This window comes from Artibeus jamaicensis, unplaced genomic scaffold, assembly GCF_021234435.1.
Source record: "Artibeus jamaicensis isolate MK-2021 breed Jamaican fruit bat unplaced genomic scaffold, CSHL_Jam_final contig_923, whole genome shotgun sequence".
Taxonomy (NCBI): Eukaryota; Metazoa; Chordata; class Mammalia; order Chiroptera; family Phyllostomidae; genus Artibeus; species Artibeus jamaicensis.
The window spans coordinates 3,538,459-3,557,482 of NW_026522014.1; the positions used below are offsets into that span (position 1 = coordinate 3,538,459).

The window sequence follows — 19,024 nt, forward strand, 5'->3', positions numbered from 1 at the left end:
ATTCATATTTAAGGCGATGAGATAAAGGTCTGCTTACCCCTCCTTCATGTCATTAATAGGGAGCGGAACCCGGCCCCCCCTGTCCAGGGCTGACGTGATGTTAATGGCGTTCAGGCGCTCCGGCTGCCACACATTTTTCACTGCCCCAAGAAAGTCTCCGAGAACCTCGCTGGCCAGCATTTCTTCTACATTCATATTTTTAATGAAGAATTCTGCTTGATATGGTAACGGGAAGTCTAATTTTGGTTTTAAAGAGAAGGGTATGGGTATCTTTAATGAAGTGGTTTTTTGAAAGAGAAGCAAAAGAACAATTCTAGATTTGCTGATTTCTGTCATCATCCTGGCTTTGGAAAATGATACTGATACTGACTTTAAAGGCTTTCTGTATAACAAGGGACGTATCTAAAACCATAACATACATTTGACACAGAATTGGATCTACACTGCAGTAAAACCCACAGGCACAGCAGGGCAGTTAATAATTACAGAATTTGGTTTTTAAAAAGGCCAAATCCACTTCCAACATGACAGTGACCTGCCGGCCTCTTCCCCTGCCTCACCCAGGCAGACGGAGCCCTTCTAGAATTCCACATGGGCGGGAATAATATTTTGTACTTATAGCATTTTAAAATCAGCAGATTTTTCCGAGTACATTATCTCATTTGATCCCCACAACCTTCAGCAGTGCTGTTTTTACTGGACCAGCACGTCACTAGACGAGGTACCACAGGTGGTTACAGCACAGTGGGAAGCACTGGTGTCTCTGAGCAGAGAAATGGTACGGTAAAAACAGAGTACACTGTCTAACGGTTATGCTATATGCCTGGAACTAATATGAAGTAACAATTAACGTAAACTGCACCTGAAAAATAACATTTAAAAACATGGCATAAAAAATAAAGATGGTCCACCTGAATAGGCCACTTACCATGACTGGAGTTTGCAGGACCGGAAGCTGCTCTGGGTGAGTCAGCTGGTGAGTGAGAGTGAAGGCCGAGGACACCACGGTTCACTACTGTAGACTTTATAGACACTGTGCACTTGGGCTACACTCAACTTATTTAAAAAAGAGCATTGGGCTACAACGTTACAGTATCACGAGCGGACACGAATGTTCTGGCGCCATTATCATCTTATGGGACGGTGTCCTATCTGCAGTCCAAAATGTTATGCAGTCCATGACTGCTTACTGATCTTTCCAGGGCACGGGAAAACATTATTTTTTTACTAAAATACATGTTGGTTATATTTTTAATAAGAATTCTGAAGTTACAGCAGTGTCCCTCTTCTGATCACTCCATAATTAAATATTCTGGAGACATTATATTTTAAACGTCTCAAGAAATTCCCGCTCTCATATAGTTAGACATTTCGCTTTCTTCCTACCCAACATCATATCAATGTTTCCCTCCAAAGACTTCAGAATATTTTAAACCAACTGAATGTCCAATGTGAATTCCCAGTATAAGAAACTCTAAATAAATGATTTATATCAGTTTCTCAAATGTTATTCTTGAACATAAACCATCATCTCCCCTATTCTAATTGTTCTATTAAGATAAATAGTTGAATAATATTTCTATAATAATAAAGGCTGCTTTTTTAATACTTGCTATGAGGCAGCCCAAGCTAATGGATTGAGGTGAATTATCACCTTTAATGCTCACAACGAGGGGGTGAGCGCGTACTTGTATTGTTCTCCATACTTTCAGAAGGGGAAACCGATCTTTAACGAGGGCCAGAAATTTACCACCATCTGAGTATGATTTGCATCTCAGCTAAAGGAGACTGAATATAAAGTGCTCAGCAGAACTCCTAGTACAGAGGAAGAACTTATAAAATATATTAAGCTTTAGCAATGCCTATAATATTATAAATAGGTTAATTACCTAAATTCTTCCCTTAAAAGGAAAAGAAAATGTTTCTACACTGTACACAGATTTAAAGTTCCTAGTAGTAACTGTACTATGTAGACCCTCTGATTTATTTAATTAAAACTCATATCTATGAAGTATTCCCCTCTTAATAAAAAATAAAAACTATACCATAAATCACTGAAATATCAATGACTGCATTTCTTACAAAGCCTCTTTAATATTAAAGGATATCTGATGCCTGTAGAGAAGTCAGGGTAGATAGTCTGGCTGTACCATTTTCCAGAGAGGTTTCTAGAATGTGATGTCTCTTCCTAAAGACTGAATTTTTCAAGGCCCCAATTACTCATGTTTTACACTGCCATTTATTCTGCTTATGGTTTTGTTGGATTTGTTTGATGTAAAGGCCATCTGCAATCTTTTCAAATATGACATATTTATTCTCTTTTATGTAGATAACTTTCTTGTGTTACAGATACATTTTCTGTTTCATAGAGATAAACAGTAGCTTAATCATACTCCATTTTTCCCCACACCGAGAGATAGTAGCACAGAAATATGTCATGAAGAACGGTTTCTTGGCAATAAAAAATATTTATAAATAATGCCACATACAGTTTTGAGTATGCTAGAAGTCTATCCTCTACTCACTTCATTCAGAGCTTTCAACGCCCACTTTTCTACACAAGCATGCAAAACTTGTTTCTTATTATCAACGCTCCTTTCTGGATAACTCTGATTTGGCTTCTCCGCATCTCTGTGACTGGGCTTTGGCTTCGTGGCTCCCTTACAAGACTGGCTGCAGCCACGCCCCTCCTGGCGCTGGGCTGGGCAGCTGCCTGCTGTCTCCCCAGCCAAGCGTGGCTGCCAGGACTCCCAGGGATGAGTCACTCGAGCTTTCTAACTTTGGGGAAATCCCATGCCTGCTATATTTGGACACCACAGAGGCCAAGGGAACAGTAGGCCAACAGATTGGTGGCAGGCCTCTGAGGCACTAAACCCAATTTAGAGAATCACTCTGTGTACTCTTCATGAGCTCCGGAGCTGTGTGAGTCTACAGGACTAGTTTACCATGGGGCCTCTCAAAGCAGGAGGCAGCTGGACAAGGAGTCACACTGAGCAGGATTATCCTGATGTTCAACTCCTTTCTTTTCCCAACCTGGTCTGGGAGAAGTGGCATGCGAGTAGGTGGTGCTCGAAGATGTGCATTCTACGGGCCACAGAGATTCCATCTACCCCAGCAAGGATAAATGCATGCTCGCTTAGCAATCTGGTTTTCACAGTTTGGGACCCTCTGAACCCTCTGTAAAAGGCAGTGGAGCAGCTCTGCCTGAAGTAAAAGTAGAGGCTTCCAAAACCCATCTATTCTTACTCTCTCATCAACACACTTTCAAAACCCAGGTTTTAGATAAATAGCCCTGAAAGCCAACTTTCAGTCCTACGGTGGTCTGGCACTCGTCCACTAGTATCTGGTTGGACAAGGGTCCCTCTCATCCGACATCAGTAACACCTATTAGGATGCCTGTGGACTCTGTATCCACAGGACTGAGACAAGACTTGAGAAAGAAGGGGTTCACACTACAGACCAGCCCTCCTTTCAGTTCACAGGGGCTCCCATATCTGACAAAGGGTTTTGAGTCATTCTGAGAGCACAGTGGTGAGGTCGGTGGTCCGAGCCCACTGGAATATAACTATGTAACTGTACTGTTGCAGTCCTTAGAAGAAAGGAAACTCTGCAATTATTCTGCTCATTCAGAGTATTCCCACTCTTTAGGGACCGATTAGACTGGATGCAAACATCCCAATACAATTGGAGTCAAGAAGCCTCCCTGATCCAAAAGTCAGTATCTGTGAGAAGTGAAAAAGTGGACAGGGAACCTTCTGTCCAAGCCTACAGAACTGGCATTTGGACTTGTTTTTCATATATGAAGGTCATTTAACATTTTAAACTAACAGATTTGTTGTCTGTGATTGGCAATCTCCCCAATTATGTATTGCAGTACCTGTTTTATAGAAATTTTCTTTCATATAATGTAAGAGGCAATTTGAAACTTGGCCTTTACTGAATTATCATAAAGTCAAATTAGTAGGTTCTGATAAACTATTCTGTTTGCTCATTTATTTTTAATTGTACTAGTAAAGAAGTAAGAATTCCCCTACCCACGATACTACTGTTTTACTGTTTTCGGTGTGTATGGGGGGATACTATGTCCATTCTTCTGTTACCTTCATAAATGATACGTGGTGTAGAGAAAAGAACCCCATGATACATACACTTTAACTACAAAGTTTTCAGTGATGTTTAGTTTTCCCAGTTAAATACCAAAATGGGGTCAGAATATTTGAGACTGTAACTCTTGGAATATTTCCTGTGTCCTTCCAAATCCTTGGGAGTCACTTACAATTTGAATTTATATTAACTCAATTGTGGGTGGACTCCAGCAATTATTGATGCATGATCAGCTATTAGGAGGGAGACTGACTCAAATTAGAGTTTACTTCTGTCCATCAGTAACACTTCCTCGTCACATACAATTGAACTATGATAAGTTGTAATGAAATTCGCTAATAATTACTGAGGTGCACTCTGCTGAGCCCCGTGTTAAGCACATTTCAAGCCTAATCTAAGGAATCTATATCCTAAACTTATGAGAGCAAGTCTGTTCTTAGTTTTATTTTACAGATGAGGAAACTAAGCCTTGGAGAAATAATTGGCCTGTTTGGTTCCCTAGCCTGAGCTTTTCAGCACCATAGAATAACATGATATTTTATAACAAATAAAACACTGCTTAATTTTCTTTACTACATTTTACTATTTCATGACTTATATGAGATATTGGTACTTTAAAATACTTAACTATATTTTACATAGAGATAAAGCATAATGAAATTCTTCTTACAAATAAGGAAGGAATCAGCAACATATTTTTTCATACCTACCTTCTGCTGACATTATATTAATTATCAAATTGTGCCTTGCAGTCTCAAAGGTACGCCTATTGTAGGCAGTTATCTATTGGAAAATGAAAATCATATTAAAGAAGCAAAATGTTATTTTGTAAATGAAATTCATTGAGGACAAAATGAAAACAAATTATTGTTCTTTCCATTTTCATTATTTGTTTATATACTTACAAAACATTCCTTCTCTGGACAATAAGACTCAGAGCTTTTAGCAATATTATGGGAAAATAAATAATTAGTCGGGTCTATTTAACATGCTGAAACAACAAGTTAAAACCAGAAGGACCTTTTTACAGAAGACCGTTAAGTGCTAATCGCAACGCAGATGCACCATTAGTAAATGGATTCACCATTATGAATTACTTACAGGTGCCATTCTAAGATTTCAGAAAAACCAAAACCATGTATTTTTGTACTTTTAATTGGAGCTTAAGGATTAAACTGGAAAGTACACTTTAAAACAAGCACATCTCTGTGTTGTTTGCACACCAACCAGTCAAAAAAAGTGTCACAAATGACCCTTTGGAAATCATATCTCACGACCGGAATAAAGCGGTAAGGTTCATGGTCTATAAAGTTTACAGAACATGCTCAAAACACAAATCAATCCCTTTGTATGATCAAATATTAGTAAACATTTGCAGAGCCAATGAACTTACATCAAAGTCAACTCAGAAACAGCCACTGCAAACAACAAACATAGCAAAGGCCAAAAACAGGATAATGCTTTAAAAAGTCAAGGAATAATTAACTCAAAAACAGATAGGAAATCATTCAGACAGGTCTGCAGTACCTCAAAAAGAAAAAAAACAAGCACTGTGCAGGTCCTAGCGTCCGAGCATGGGCCTCCGGGCAGGGGCTGCGGCTGAGGCTGGCCCTGGGGCAGGACAGCAGCGCAAACTGACTCGGACTGAAAAGAAAGGTCTTGCCCACTTAAACATGGGTACCAAAGAGTTTTGTAACATCACTTATGAGCTTTAAATGAAACCCATTACACTCAGAAAGATTTGAACAAATAGTAAAAATCAAAATTTTGGAGTAATTCCAAACCTTAACAGTACTTAAAAGTACATACTTATTTTAACTTTTTAAAAGATTTCATTTCTTTATTTTCAGAGAAAGGGGAAGGGAAGGATAAAGAGAGAGAGAGAAACGTCCACAACGAGTGGTTGCCTCTCTAGTGCCCTGTATTGGGGACCTGGCCCACAATCCAGGCAGGTGCCCTGACTGGGAATTGAACTGGCAACCCTTTGGTTTGCAGGCTGGCCCTCAACCCACTGAGCTACACCAGCCAGGTGACTAAAAGCACATATTCTGAAAAGCATATTTTTACACAAAGTTAAAAGAACTCTCTCCACAATTAGTCCGATTTCTTAATGACTTCCTTGCTGTATTTGTTGGGACACATGGTTAATTAAGATTAACACTGAAATGAAGACTAGTCATTGAAATGAACTATTGGAAGTACTGTTCACAACAAAGCAAATGAAAAAAAGTAATAAAGATTTCGTTCGGGAAACCTCATGGTTTTAAAAGTTCACACAACAAAAAAACATCATCCAGTATTATCAATGAGAAAAAAGTATCAATCCTCTACTATTTGTTATATCTCAAAGCTAATACTCAGAAAGCAGTATTAGACATTTTCAAACGAGTGGCAATACTTTTATGGCTAAACTTCCCATAATTATCACAAATCTAACTGTAAATTTTATAAATTCTTATTTTTTAAATATCATAGCTATGATTGCTATGATTTGTGAAATGAATAACAATTCACAAATCAGGAGGAAGAATTTTATCATCTGAATTTATATTTAATGTTTAATTGTAAACAACTATAATGAAATGTAGTACTATCACTTCTAATGAGATACGTAAATACTATAATATTCTCAATCAAATTTTCCCTTTCACACTCATGTGAAGCCCTTCATAGCAGACAGGTATATAGGCATGCATGCGTTTTTTATCCCACATTTCTAGAAAAGTAGAGCTGATCTATTTCAGACGTTTAACAAATATCTACAGAATGAATTTATCAGTGGATTTATATGATTAAATGTTAGTTCAAGATATACAAAACTCTTGACTTATAATAGAATATTCAAAATATAAATGTTACTATATACTGATATAACAATAATAATAATAATATATCCATATATAGTGTATATGGGTATTTACTACTTGTGTTAGATAAAAGATAAGCTAAATTTTCAGCACTATATCTTCAGTACATTATTTGGTACATATTTGTAGCCTCCTTAGTTATAAGGTATGAGAACACAGTGAACCCCTGTGAATCCTCACTCAACACGTCTTCCTCTGTCCCAGCCCCTTGTCTCCCTAACCAGACACAGCCATTTTGAATTTTGTATTTATCATCCCCTTCAGTTTAAATTTAGTTTATTATAAATGCATGTATGCTTGGAATATATTAATTTGCCTCTTTTTTCAGCATTACAATAAAAATGGTAAACTGTATGTAGTCTTCTGACTGGTGTTTTTTATTCAACATTCTGTTTAAAACATTTATCTTTGTGACTGGGCAAGGTTAAGGCCATCGTGGCTGCAAGCGTTCACTGTGTGACTATTTATTCCATAATCCGGTCACCGGTTCTCTTGCTGATGAACTTTTGGGTTGCCGCTGCTTTGTGGGGTTCCTGGGCCTTGCTATGCAAATATTGCTCAATGACCAGGACTGTCCATGCCTCCAAGTGGACATCTGCACGTATTTCTTTTGGGTATGTACCTAGAAGGGGGACCACTAGATCACAGGGTACGGTGATGCATATTTATGTGAAATACTCTGTACTGTCTCCCAAAGTGGTTATGCCAATTCCCACATTCACTCACCATGAACTCGACTGAGGGTAAAATTCTCATTGTGATCTTAATTTGAGAGTAAGCTTCTTTACTGAGTTGGCATCTATGTCTCTTCTTTATAAAATGTCTATTCATATCTTTTTCTTATTGGATTATAAGGGTCCTTTTTTATATTTTAGATACCCATCATTAGTCAGATATATACATATTTAAAATATCTTCTTTCAGTTTGTGTGTTGTCTTTTTTTTTAATGGCTTATTTTGGTGAACAGAAGTTTCCAAGTTTAATATAGTAAAAATTTATGAATCTTTTCTCTTAAATAAAAATACTTAGATATTATTTACAAAGTCCTTCCCTAACCTAAACTCACAAAGTTCTTCTATATTTTCATGTAATACCTTAAACTTTGGCTTTGCACATTTAAATCCACAATCTAAACTTGAGTTTTCCATTCCTGTGAAGTAAGAATCTAATTAGTGCTTGCCGCATAGCTCACCACTTGTCTAAGTACCATCAATGAGTAAATATCCTTTTCCCCAGTGATCTGTGGCACTGTCTCTTCAGATATGTTCCTTATGAGACAGATGTGATCATTAGTACCCTCGATATTTTAATGTGCCTTTTCTTCTGCCTAAGATAGCCTTTCTTTATTTTGTCAAATGAATCCCTATTTACTTTCTTGAAACTCCATATCACACAGCACCTTCTTAATGTAACAGTTTTGTCAGTGTTGGCTAATTGTGGGTTTCCATATCAGTGCCTCGGCTTCTAGACTCACCTGGTGCTCATCCTTCTGCCACCAGCACTTATCGTGACCACGAGGACATGGGGGTGGCTCATTAAATGTTTGTATAATGACTGTATTTCAGTGAAAATATGGAGCCAGTAAGTTTGAATTTATTCTCTTAAATAGAATTCACACTATAGTAATCTGTTCTTTTTAAACATCCTAATTTTTCCACTAATTTGGACTGCCCTTTTTTATATAAAAGCTGAAACAAACAAAAAAAAAAATGTGTAAATGACACAGACCAATGGAACAGAACCCAGAGTTCAAAAACCATTTGTGTGCAGGCAAATAATTTTTGACAAAGGAGCCAAAAACATACAATGGAGAAAAGAAAGCTTCTTTAATAAATGGCGCTGGGAAAATCAGAAAATCACATGCAAAAGCATGAGACTACACTGGAGTTTGTTCCCAGGTACAAAAATTAATCCAAAATCATCAAAGACCTAAATAAAAGCTCTGAAACAATACATTACATAGAAGAAAACATAGAAACTAAACTTATGGAGCTTCATCTTAGAGAAGATTTTATGAATTTGATGCCAAAGACAATGGAAATAAAGGTAAAAATAAATGAATGCAACTATATCAAACTAAAAAGCTTCTTTCTGAACAGCCAAAGAAACTGCCAACAAAACAAAAAAAGGCAACCAGCCAAATGGTAGAAGATATTTTGCAAACAGAAGCTCTGACAAGGGTTTCAAACTATGTAAAGATCTCACACAATTAAATACCAAACAAATAAACAATCCAATAAAAAATGGAGAGAGGACCTGAATAGACACTTCTTTCCAGAAGACATACAAATGGCCAACAGATATACGAAAAGATGTTCAACTTCACTAGCTACTAGGGAAATGCAAATTAAAGCAACAGAGAGATGCCACCTCACACCCGTTAGAGTGGCTATTATCAACAAGACAGGTAATGACAAGTGTTGGAGAGGTTATGGAGAAAAAGTACTCTCATTTACTGCTGGTGGGAATGTAAACTGGTACAGTCACTATGGAAAACAGTATGGCAGTTTCTCAAAAAATTAAGAATAGGCCCTGGCCAGGTGGCTCAGTTGGTTGCAGCATTGCCTTGTGCACCAGAAGGCTGAGGGTTTGATTCCCAGCCAGGCACATGCCTTAGGTTGTGGGCTCGGTCCCCCAATGGGGCACACACGGGAGGCAACTGATCCATGTTTCTTTCTCGCATCAATATTTCTCTCTCTCTCTCCATTCTTCTCTCTCTAAAATCAATGAACATATTATCCTCAGGTGAGAATTTTTTCTTTAATTTAGTATAGCACTATCATATGACCCAGCAATCCCTTTTCTGGGTATCTGCCCCCAAAATTTGAAAATGTTTATTCACAAGGATATATGCATCCTATGTTCAATGCTGCATTATTCACAGTGGCCAAGATATATAAACGACCAAAGTGTCCTTCAATAGAGGACTGGATAAAGAACCTGTGGTACAGAGATACTGTGGAATGATACTCAGCTACAAGAAAAGATGAATACTGCCATTTGCAACAACATGCACGAACCTTGAGAATATGATGCTAAGAGAAGTAAGTCATACAGAGAAAGCTAAGAACCGTATGACTGCACCCATATGTGGGATATAAAACTGAAAGTCAGAGGCACAGAAACAGCATGGTTGTTACCAGAGGGAAGCAGGTTGGGGGGTAGCAAAGGGTAAAGGGCCCAAGTATGTGGTGATGGGAGAGGACTTGACTTTGGGTGGTGGGCACACCACCCAATACCCAGATCATAAAGGGTACACTTGCAACCTCCATGATCTTAGTGACCAATGTTGCCCCAACACATTTAACTTGAAAAAATGTGTAAATGAACAGAAAGGAATGGTACATTTCTAAATGTTATTTAGTTGTGTTTCTATGCATAAAATACTGAAAACCACTTCCACATAATTTTAATTTCAACATTTGAAACCCAAATTACAAAAAAGTAAAGTACAATTTTGTGCTTTCTGAGAAATTACCTCAATGATTGTTGGTTTCCCCACGTTTTCAGCTGTTGGAGACCCATAGAGGACTCCATCGCTATACGGTGTCCTTTGGATATACCGAAGCCAGCCAGGTCGGTCTGGGTAACCCATTAAATTTGTGTTAAATGTTATGGGATCATTACTAATCTCACCTAGATGAGAAACACAGTGTTAAGATATGTCAGATATTTTCACGCATGTTACTTTGGTAGTTTTTAATCAAAATATTTCTATCTAAAATGTTTTTCTTCCCTTTGTAGCAAACTAAAACACACACAATATACACATACACACAAAAGCCCCAAATCCATCTGGCAATTGAGATTTGGGCCTCATGTAAAGAAAAAATCCTTTTGGTTGTTTAGTTTGTCTAAAATCTAATGTAACAAAGAAAGCAGACTCATACAACTTCAGGGGAAATTTTCTTCTCCTTTTTTCTTTTTTTCTGTCACCTAGGAGTCAGAAAGTTCTGGCAATGAGACAACTGTCTTTTAGAAAAATGTAATCATGTTGATGTGTTCATTCTCTTGAGAAGCTTTCCTTTCATGAAACTCTGCTCATTAGCAAACTAATTTTAAGGCACATCTCGAGATTATAAAAGTATCATAATAAAACAATGGGTGGTGAGTTGAGAGAGACATTACAAATCCAAAAGAATTGTAAAAATGACAACATTAATGAAAAACAATAATACTAGCATCACTTATTAGCACATGCCTGGCCCTGTTTTTGTGCCTGGATTCTACACACACTATTTCATCTGATTTATTAAATATACCTAAAAAAGTAGAACTATCATTAGCCCTAATTTTATTGATGGAATATGTAATTTTCCATGTTAACATCTCTATGGTTATAGTCAGTGGTAAAACTAGAAGTTAATCTTGGCTGACTCCAGAAACTATGCTCTTAACCACGTATTTTCTTCTCACATATGAGGGCTGCTCCAAAGGTGTAGCTAAATAGTTCTGTAAAGAATGAGTGCCACACACGAAAACAGTTTTAAAATCATTGATGAAAAGACTGGCTTTTATTCTAGAATGCTATTAAGAACATGTGTAACTACATTTTATGAGTGTTTTCAGGTATGCTTTTTATTATATAATATAATAAATAATATTTATGATAATTTTAGTGCTATAATTTTCACAAATTTTTTATTTAAGAAATAATTGTAATAATTCAATGTTTTCTCTTGCTAGTCTATCTCTTCATTAATTTCATAGCATTTGTGACAATCCAACAGAACATAATTTAAACCAATAGTAACTTAAATAAGACTTTGTAATTGGTATCACTTTAAGGAAAATATTAATCTTTATTACATTGTTATGAAGTTACATAAAATTATTTCACATTATAAAAAGCTTTTTTGAGAACTCTTTCTAAATACCATATTTCATTATTTTCTATAACATATGTAGAGTTTTCTAAAAATCAACATATTATGTAAGATTCCAAGTTTTAATATCAAAAGTCATAACTGTACAACTATAATTATTTCTATGTAAATATAGGTAGATCATTTGTCAGAAGCACAAAACTCAAGGCTAGGAAACCAAAAATATGCTTTCTTTAAAACTGAAAATAAATTATTCCCTTCTGTAATTAAGTTTCTAATCTTAAAATGGAAAGTATCTTGCAACAATGAATTTATCACGCACCCAGCCCCTTTCAAATAACGTTACCAAGATTTTATCACATATCATCTAGATGATGCACGCTGAACAAAAAGAAAAAACTAGTAAATTAACCACTCTTTTCCCCGCACACTCAGGACATACCAGGTTTGGGGTAAGGTGGGAATTCTCCCTTAAAAGACTCTCTTTCCAAAACGTGAACAAAGAGGACGCCAGCAGATGGGTACACGTCCCGATCAGAGTGCACCTTCGAGAAGATGGTGTACACTGCAAATGAAGAGGAAAGATAAAAGACAAATAATGAGATCCACTTCAGATAATTCACCTCCACTGTAACGAAGGGTTTCCCTATGTAAAAACTTCTGGGAAAACTGAAGCAACATGCAAGACATTGTTAAGAAGTTTGTTTAAAGGGAAGTGATTTTAGGGCAAAGCATCAGACAACTCTTTAAACTTGGCATTTTTAGATACTTTTTAAATACTATGTAAGCAAAATTATGCATATTTTAATATTTTAAATTGTTATTAAGTAGTGACAACATTAATAATATCTTTATTGTAATGATAATTTTTGTTGAAATTATTACCCACAAAATACATGATAAGAACTGACCAACTACATAATTGCTACAGGTTTTTTTTTACATTTTTTTCAAAGCAAATATAAAGAATAATTTTTAATGGTCAGAATCTATACTGTATTAAGTGTTCACTACACAAAGCACATGAAAGTACATATTCAATATATGTACGGCAACTTTCATCTATACTTATAATAATGCAGTGATACTTTTTCTGAGTGTTATTTCCCATAACTCTCCTAGAAATGAGTTATTCCATTTTACCCGATTGTGACATTTAATAATTCATGCAGTATAATCCTACACCCTAAAGCAATAACAATTACATGGTAGAACTCAGTGCCAACAACTGCTTTAAGGGAAGTAGGGCAGATTGGACAATGTACTGGTTACTAAGACACAGGACGGCAGTGCACTGAAATGGCCAAACGGGCTTGATTCGTTCTCCGCCTGTTGTTTTTTCTCTGATATCAGCGTCTCCGCCAACATATTACTGCCATTACCCTCGTCACCTGTCCCATCTCTTTGGGTTTTCTATTTCCTGACTGGCTAGTGGCTGCAATTTTTTAACAGATAAACCCTATCAGGCCAGTTATTTCTCTTAATCACTGATGGATTTGTAAATGTAGTAATTAACCTTCGGAACCCAAATGCTGCTCACTTCAAGCTCACAACTAACTAAAAGCTCTGCACGGCAAGATCACTGACAGTCGATTTTTCAGCATAAAAACAGGAACTCCCACAAAATGTTTCTTTATCTCTGAAAACTTGTCCCTGCAAGTTCTGTGGATGGCTGCCAAAAATGTAAAACTAAACTAAAAATATTTGGCTTGTAGCTTCACGTATACATAGCTTTATTACTAAAACATAACTTCAAAGGTTATGCAATGGAGGGAAGGAAACTGCAAGTTACGTTTAACCTGGGTACATAGAGAGACTCGTTCTTTCCCGACTTCTTTTGTACGAATGTCCACAAGTAGGTCTCCCTGTGGCATTTAGAGCACCCAGTTTTGACCCAAGAACAATTCACTCACCAGGGAAAATTGTCCCATTCCAAAATGCGGGTGTATGAATCACAGAAAAACCATGAGGAGAATCTGAGATTTCTCACCAGCTGAATATCATAACACCCCTGGAATGCAAAGTGCTGTGGAGAATGCAGAGATGGAGGGGACCCAGGCCCAGCCTTTCTCGAGTTCACCACTTGGTGTGGGAGACCAATGCCCACCTAACTGGGCCCGCTCCCAGAGGAATGAACTGCTCTGACAGTATCTGCGGAAATGGTGAGGAGCAACAGAGGCTAGAAAGAGCTGGAAAAGGTTTGTGTAAAAAGTAGAATTCAAGCCCTGATTGGTGTGGCCCTGACTGTTGGACCAATGTCTCACAAAGGAAAGGTCACCGGTTCAACTCCTGGTCTGGGCACGTGCCTGGGTTTCGGGTTCAGTCCCTGGCTGGAGCACATACACGAAGCAACTGATGGATGTTTCTCCCTCACATCAATGTTTCTCTCCCTCTCTTTCTCCCTTCCTTTCCCTCTCTCTAAAAAGAAACAATTAAAATCTTTTTTTTAAAGAAGTAGAATTCAATATGGTTTTTAAAGTACTAGCAAGATTCTGAAATGCAGAGATGGGGAATTCGGGAATTTCTGCAGTGACTGTGTGTGCATGATACAACTGTGGGGTTCTTCCAAGGAAGGAAATGAAACCAGTGATGCTAGACCTTGGGGTATATTTAGGGTAGGGAGAAACAGTGGGAAGGAGAGTCAAATCACGGAGAGCTGCGAACTGCTGCGGAGCAGTCGTTACATGCTACAGGTAAGAGAGAGTTTACATGTAGATCACAATCCTACATCCAGAGCACAGGAATGGTTTGAATAATCTAAAGAAATCTCTTCAGAGTTTATCTAATTTACTCCTTCTGGAGATTAAAAACACCTTGAAGTTCAGCACTAAATTTTACTTACCTTCATGATTTTCTCAGCACCTAAAAGGTATGTGGCAATGTTTGAATGACTTTAGCAACGCCTAGTGAATAGATGAATTCGTTCCAAAACAAGCACTGTAGAGGTAAACAAAGGTCTCCTGTTTATGGACTAAATATGTACAGTATGCGATTTCAATTTCAATTTTGTGATAAGTTCTCATATGCATGTAGCAGTTTCTGTGTTACCTTCCTCCATTTACATTATGAATTACTAACACTTTCCCTTAGTTTTTGGCTTCCATAAGGGGGTGAGAGCTAGCTTATAAGCAAAAAGAAATGTTGTCCTCATTAAATAGTCCTGAAGACCTGGCCAAGTAGCTCAGTTGCTTAGAGTGTTGTGGCGATACGCCAAGGTTGGGGTTTGATCCTCAGTCAGGGAACATACAAGAGTCAACCAATGAATGCATAAATAAAGGAATAACAAAATCAATGGGTTTTTTTCCTGTCTCTCTCTCCCTTCCTCTTTCTGTCTAAAAATACACTGAACAAACAAACAAAGAAATAAATATTGAAATGATTTTATTTTCTATATAGCCCTTGGCAGGTCCTGAAGTAAAACCATGAAAGCGTACCTACTCCTGCAGAACACCTCACTTCAAGGACTGGCAAAGAACATCGATCTCGTTTCTGCTTTCATGAAAAACACCGCTGCGATCTGCAGCGCCAAACCACAGTCCGCCACGGCCCTCCTGGGTTGTAAGAGGACACGTGCACCTCTTTATTCACATGCACTCTGTTGCCCGTCTGCAATCTGCAACCTGCTTGCCGGTCAGTTACCCTGGCAACTCCACAGTGAAGCCCGCTTCGCTTTAAGTATATAGGACATCCTTCACTTGGAGAAAAACACGATACAGATGTATGACACATTCATCATTCAAAAATGGAAAATGACTAACCCACTGTGTTTTGTTTGTGAAAGTAATACTTCCTTTCTGTAGTACCAGTTTAAATTATACAAGTACCCACATCTTTCCCTTACAGTACCCTTTCCAGTTTGTTAACTTGTAAACAAATAGCTCCTCAACAGAGGCTATTTGGGCAGTAGTTACACCTCACTTCCTTTTGAACACAACAAATGACACAGAGAATTAGGCTGTTCTTCTAAACACGAGCTATGTACACAATGCAGATGAGATCTGCACCAGCACCCACAAAGGCTGTGATTGACACGTCGCACTCTCCTATGTCTAGGTACTACTCACAAACAGTAAGCTTGATACATATCGTTTTCCTTAAAAGCAAGTCTTGAAAATCAAAATTTAAACACTCTAAGAATCCACAGTACCAAAATCTAATCATCTCTGAAATATCCATGTGTACAGTGCCATGATAATCAAGCTGAGGCCACAGGGTCTGTAGCCTGTGTATCACAGGGCTTTGCAAGAGCCTCCAGCTGCAAATCCATTACCTCTGCAAACCCATGCCACTGGACACAAATGAAACTGGAAACCACTGTGTGGCTAAATCTGTGCAAATCCATCACCATTAATGGGAAAAACAAATACACCAAAAGTTCAACTCACATGGGCTCAAAAACATGATCTTCAAACAGCAAGCGTAGCCAGCCTTGCCAAGATTAAAAACCGAAGCCATAGTCATAACAGATTTTTCTAAAGGAAAAATTACATATCTCAGTTGAGAAGAATGAAAGGGTATTCAGGCATGGCCAGAGTAATTATTTCACACTCTCTAAATGTAGTGCCAATGTCCCTTGTTACCATGCTAGCAAAATCTTTTCACAAAGCTGCACCATGTTCGTCATAAGGTACAGAAACTGCAGACTGTATCAACAATACATATTATGTTACAGCAGAGAGCCAAGAACCAGGGAGCCGATGATGATGGCAACAGCAATAAAGGAGGCCTTCATTCCAGCTAAATAGCATCCTGTTTTCTTTTATTAGTCCATTTGACATTCTCTCCCTATGGGAGCAACACTGTCATGAAAATATGAGGGTCTGCTTCTTTACAATTACTTAAAAACAAAAACAAATTTGGACGTATTTAGTAAACATTACATTTTGAAAGGATTATGGTAGTTCGTTGCTGATGAAGCTATAGCACATAACAATTATTACAATGATTATTTTTAATGGCATACAGGCACATACAAAGTCTCTTCTCTAAAAAAACAGTCCAGAGAACACTTACCTTTTTCTGTATCACCAAGAACAAGTATAAGGCTATAAGGATAAATCAGTTGCTGAGTGTAAGGTTACCTTTCCATCTTAAAGTCGTCCTTCCTCTGAAATCTTTGAGAAGTCAGTTCATATTCATGTCCAAGTGACCTTTATTAGGTACCTATTATGTGTATATTTCTCTCATAGATGAGTTATCGACAAATTAATCACTTCAAAGGGCCCCTTTATATCAATGACTAATTTTCATGGTTTAAGAAAATTCCGTGAAACCTTAGTTACCAGGAACCCCAGGAAAGAACCATGTCAGAAGACCAAGTTTTCCAAAGTACTCGGCGGTCGATCCTTTTTCACGACGGCAGAAGATCGTCACTTGGCACATCAATTATTGCACTCTGTTCTGTTACACGGCGACACCCTCACGGACCGTCTGGTTGCTTTGTCATTTACCGATCACACTAGCGCTAGCGGGTCCTAGTTAGCGAATGCTTTTTAAGGCTGTGTTGTTTTATAGATTTTCTCTTTTCTCATCTGAGGACAAGTTGTCAGCTGTCATCTCTGATTGCCATCAGTATGTTCCCTATATCAGCTTGTCGAGCCTTTCTAATTTGCCACTATTACCCTGCTGCAGGCTTAGAAAGCAGCCTACCGAAGGAGGTGGGCTTGCGTGTTAAAGCAGGAGCAAACTGGTACTGCCTCAACGCACGCTCTGCTAGATGTGAGACACAGGAGCCTGCACCTGGAGCACCTAGTTTTGCCCCGAAGACCCTGCTGTGGCATGTACCCTCATTCTTAGTTGACGCAGTACACTTCGGAATAAATGATCTTGCTACAGCTGGGATACAGGCGTTACTTGCGGAGATGGCAGTGTGAACTCCACGTGTGCATTTGGAAACAAATAAGTATACTCTAGAAAGTCTTAATTCAGTTCATCTCTTCCATAAATATGAACTGTCACATCAAAATGAATGAATTCAATGTGTTGTATAAAATAATTTCTTACACATTTGATGTGTGTGAAATATAATGCATAATTTAAACAAAGAGATCTATTGATTAAGGGATCTATTACCTTTAGCAGTAGCTAAACCGGCCTAAGAATATTATAAAATTATAATTAATAAGTAATGTAATAATAAGAAATTAAAGTCTGTTTTCAAAAGCATTTCGGTTTTGTAATCTGTCTCTCATGTGTAGAGGTTGACGATGTAAGCTAATCATTGGTGAGCATAACAAGGTTGCTTTATGGGTGTAAATTACTTAGACAATGTAGTGGATATGACAGTACCAACTGCTCATAGTACTGTCTTAATAGTAAGTATTATCTGGGAAATAATTCTGGATAAGAATAGTAAGACTTTTAAAAATGTTTAAGACATAAAGATAATACTGAACAGCCACTTACCTGGTACGGCATGTAAAATAAGCTCGTGCCTAAGCAATCACGACATCCCGATTCCTCAACATCCTATTTACAAAAGAATTGCCAGGCCCAAGCAAAAGTTAAGAATTGGAATACTATTTAAAAAGAAAGTTATACCCAAAATACAGCTGTTTAACTTATCCAACTATAGGAACATCCCTGATAATGAAAACTTGTAAGTACTGACAGGAAAAATAAGGCTCGTGTTACATTTTATAGTTTTAACCGTGAGAAGCTCATTTATGAGCCTCAGAGCATCTGTATTCTCATTCCAAGAAACTGCCACCAACTCACTGGAACTGATTATGAGATGAATCCCATTTGCTATCTCTGCACCAAGAGAACCCATTTCAGAGTTTTCCAAGGCTGATATATTTATGGTCACCTCCCTAATTTATGGTTTAATGTGTTATTTCTATAGTCAAACTGAAATTTAATCGCCAAATTAAATAACTGCTGTGGAAAAATATTTTGAGACACATCAATATCCAGCCAGGTACACAACCAATGTTTTGCTCCCCCCCACCCCTAAGATTTACCTTGTGTTTTATCAATCCAGCTTTCAAAACCTTGGCTTTGAAACGGAAGCTTTCCTCACAGTCTTCTCTTTACCTATGAGTTCACTCAACATCAAAGTGCTGCAGGCCATTCACTGGGTGGGGGGTAGTGTGGGTGGGGGGGGTAGGTGGTCAGTTACCGTTTTTATTTTAGCCACAATAGTCCATGCCTCAACTACAGAATTCATCACAGAGAAGGCATTAAACTGTCTTTCTAACTTTCATTCTTCAGAGATAGGGTCACTT

The 19,024-nt window shown here is 37.7% G+C and overlaps 1 protein-coding gene across 4 annotated transcripts in view; it reads right to left on the reverse strand.

Annotated features, from left to right (window-relative positions):
- Positions 1–19,024, reverse strand: part of SGCE (sarcoglycan epsilon) — a 69,375-nt gene that overhangs the window by 25,772 nt on the left and 24,579 nt on the right. For all 4 annotated transcript variants that reach the window (XM_053655093.1, XM_037142780.2, XM_053655092.1 and 1 more), the window contains 4 exons: positions 12,241–12,363; positions 10,451–10,608; positions 4,815–4,887; positions 38–236 (listed from right to left, as the gene is read on the reverse strand). In XM_053655093.1, the coding sequence (XP_053511068.1) occupies positions 38–236; positions 4,815–4,887; positions 10,451–10,608; positions 12,241–12,363 (553 nt within the window). The remainder of the gene's footprint in view (positions 1–37; positions 237–4,814; positions 4,888–10,450; positions 10,609–12,240; positions 12,364–19,024) is intronic.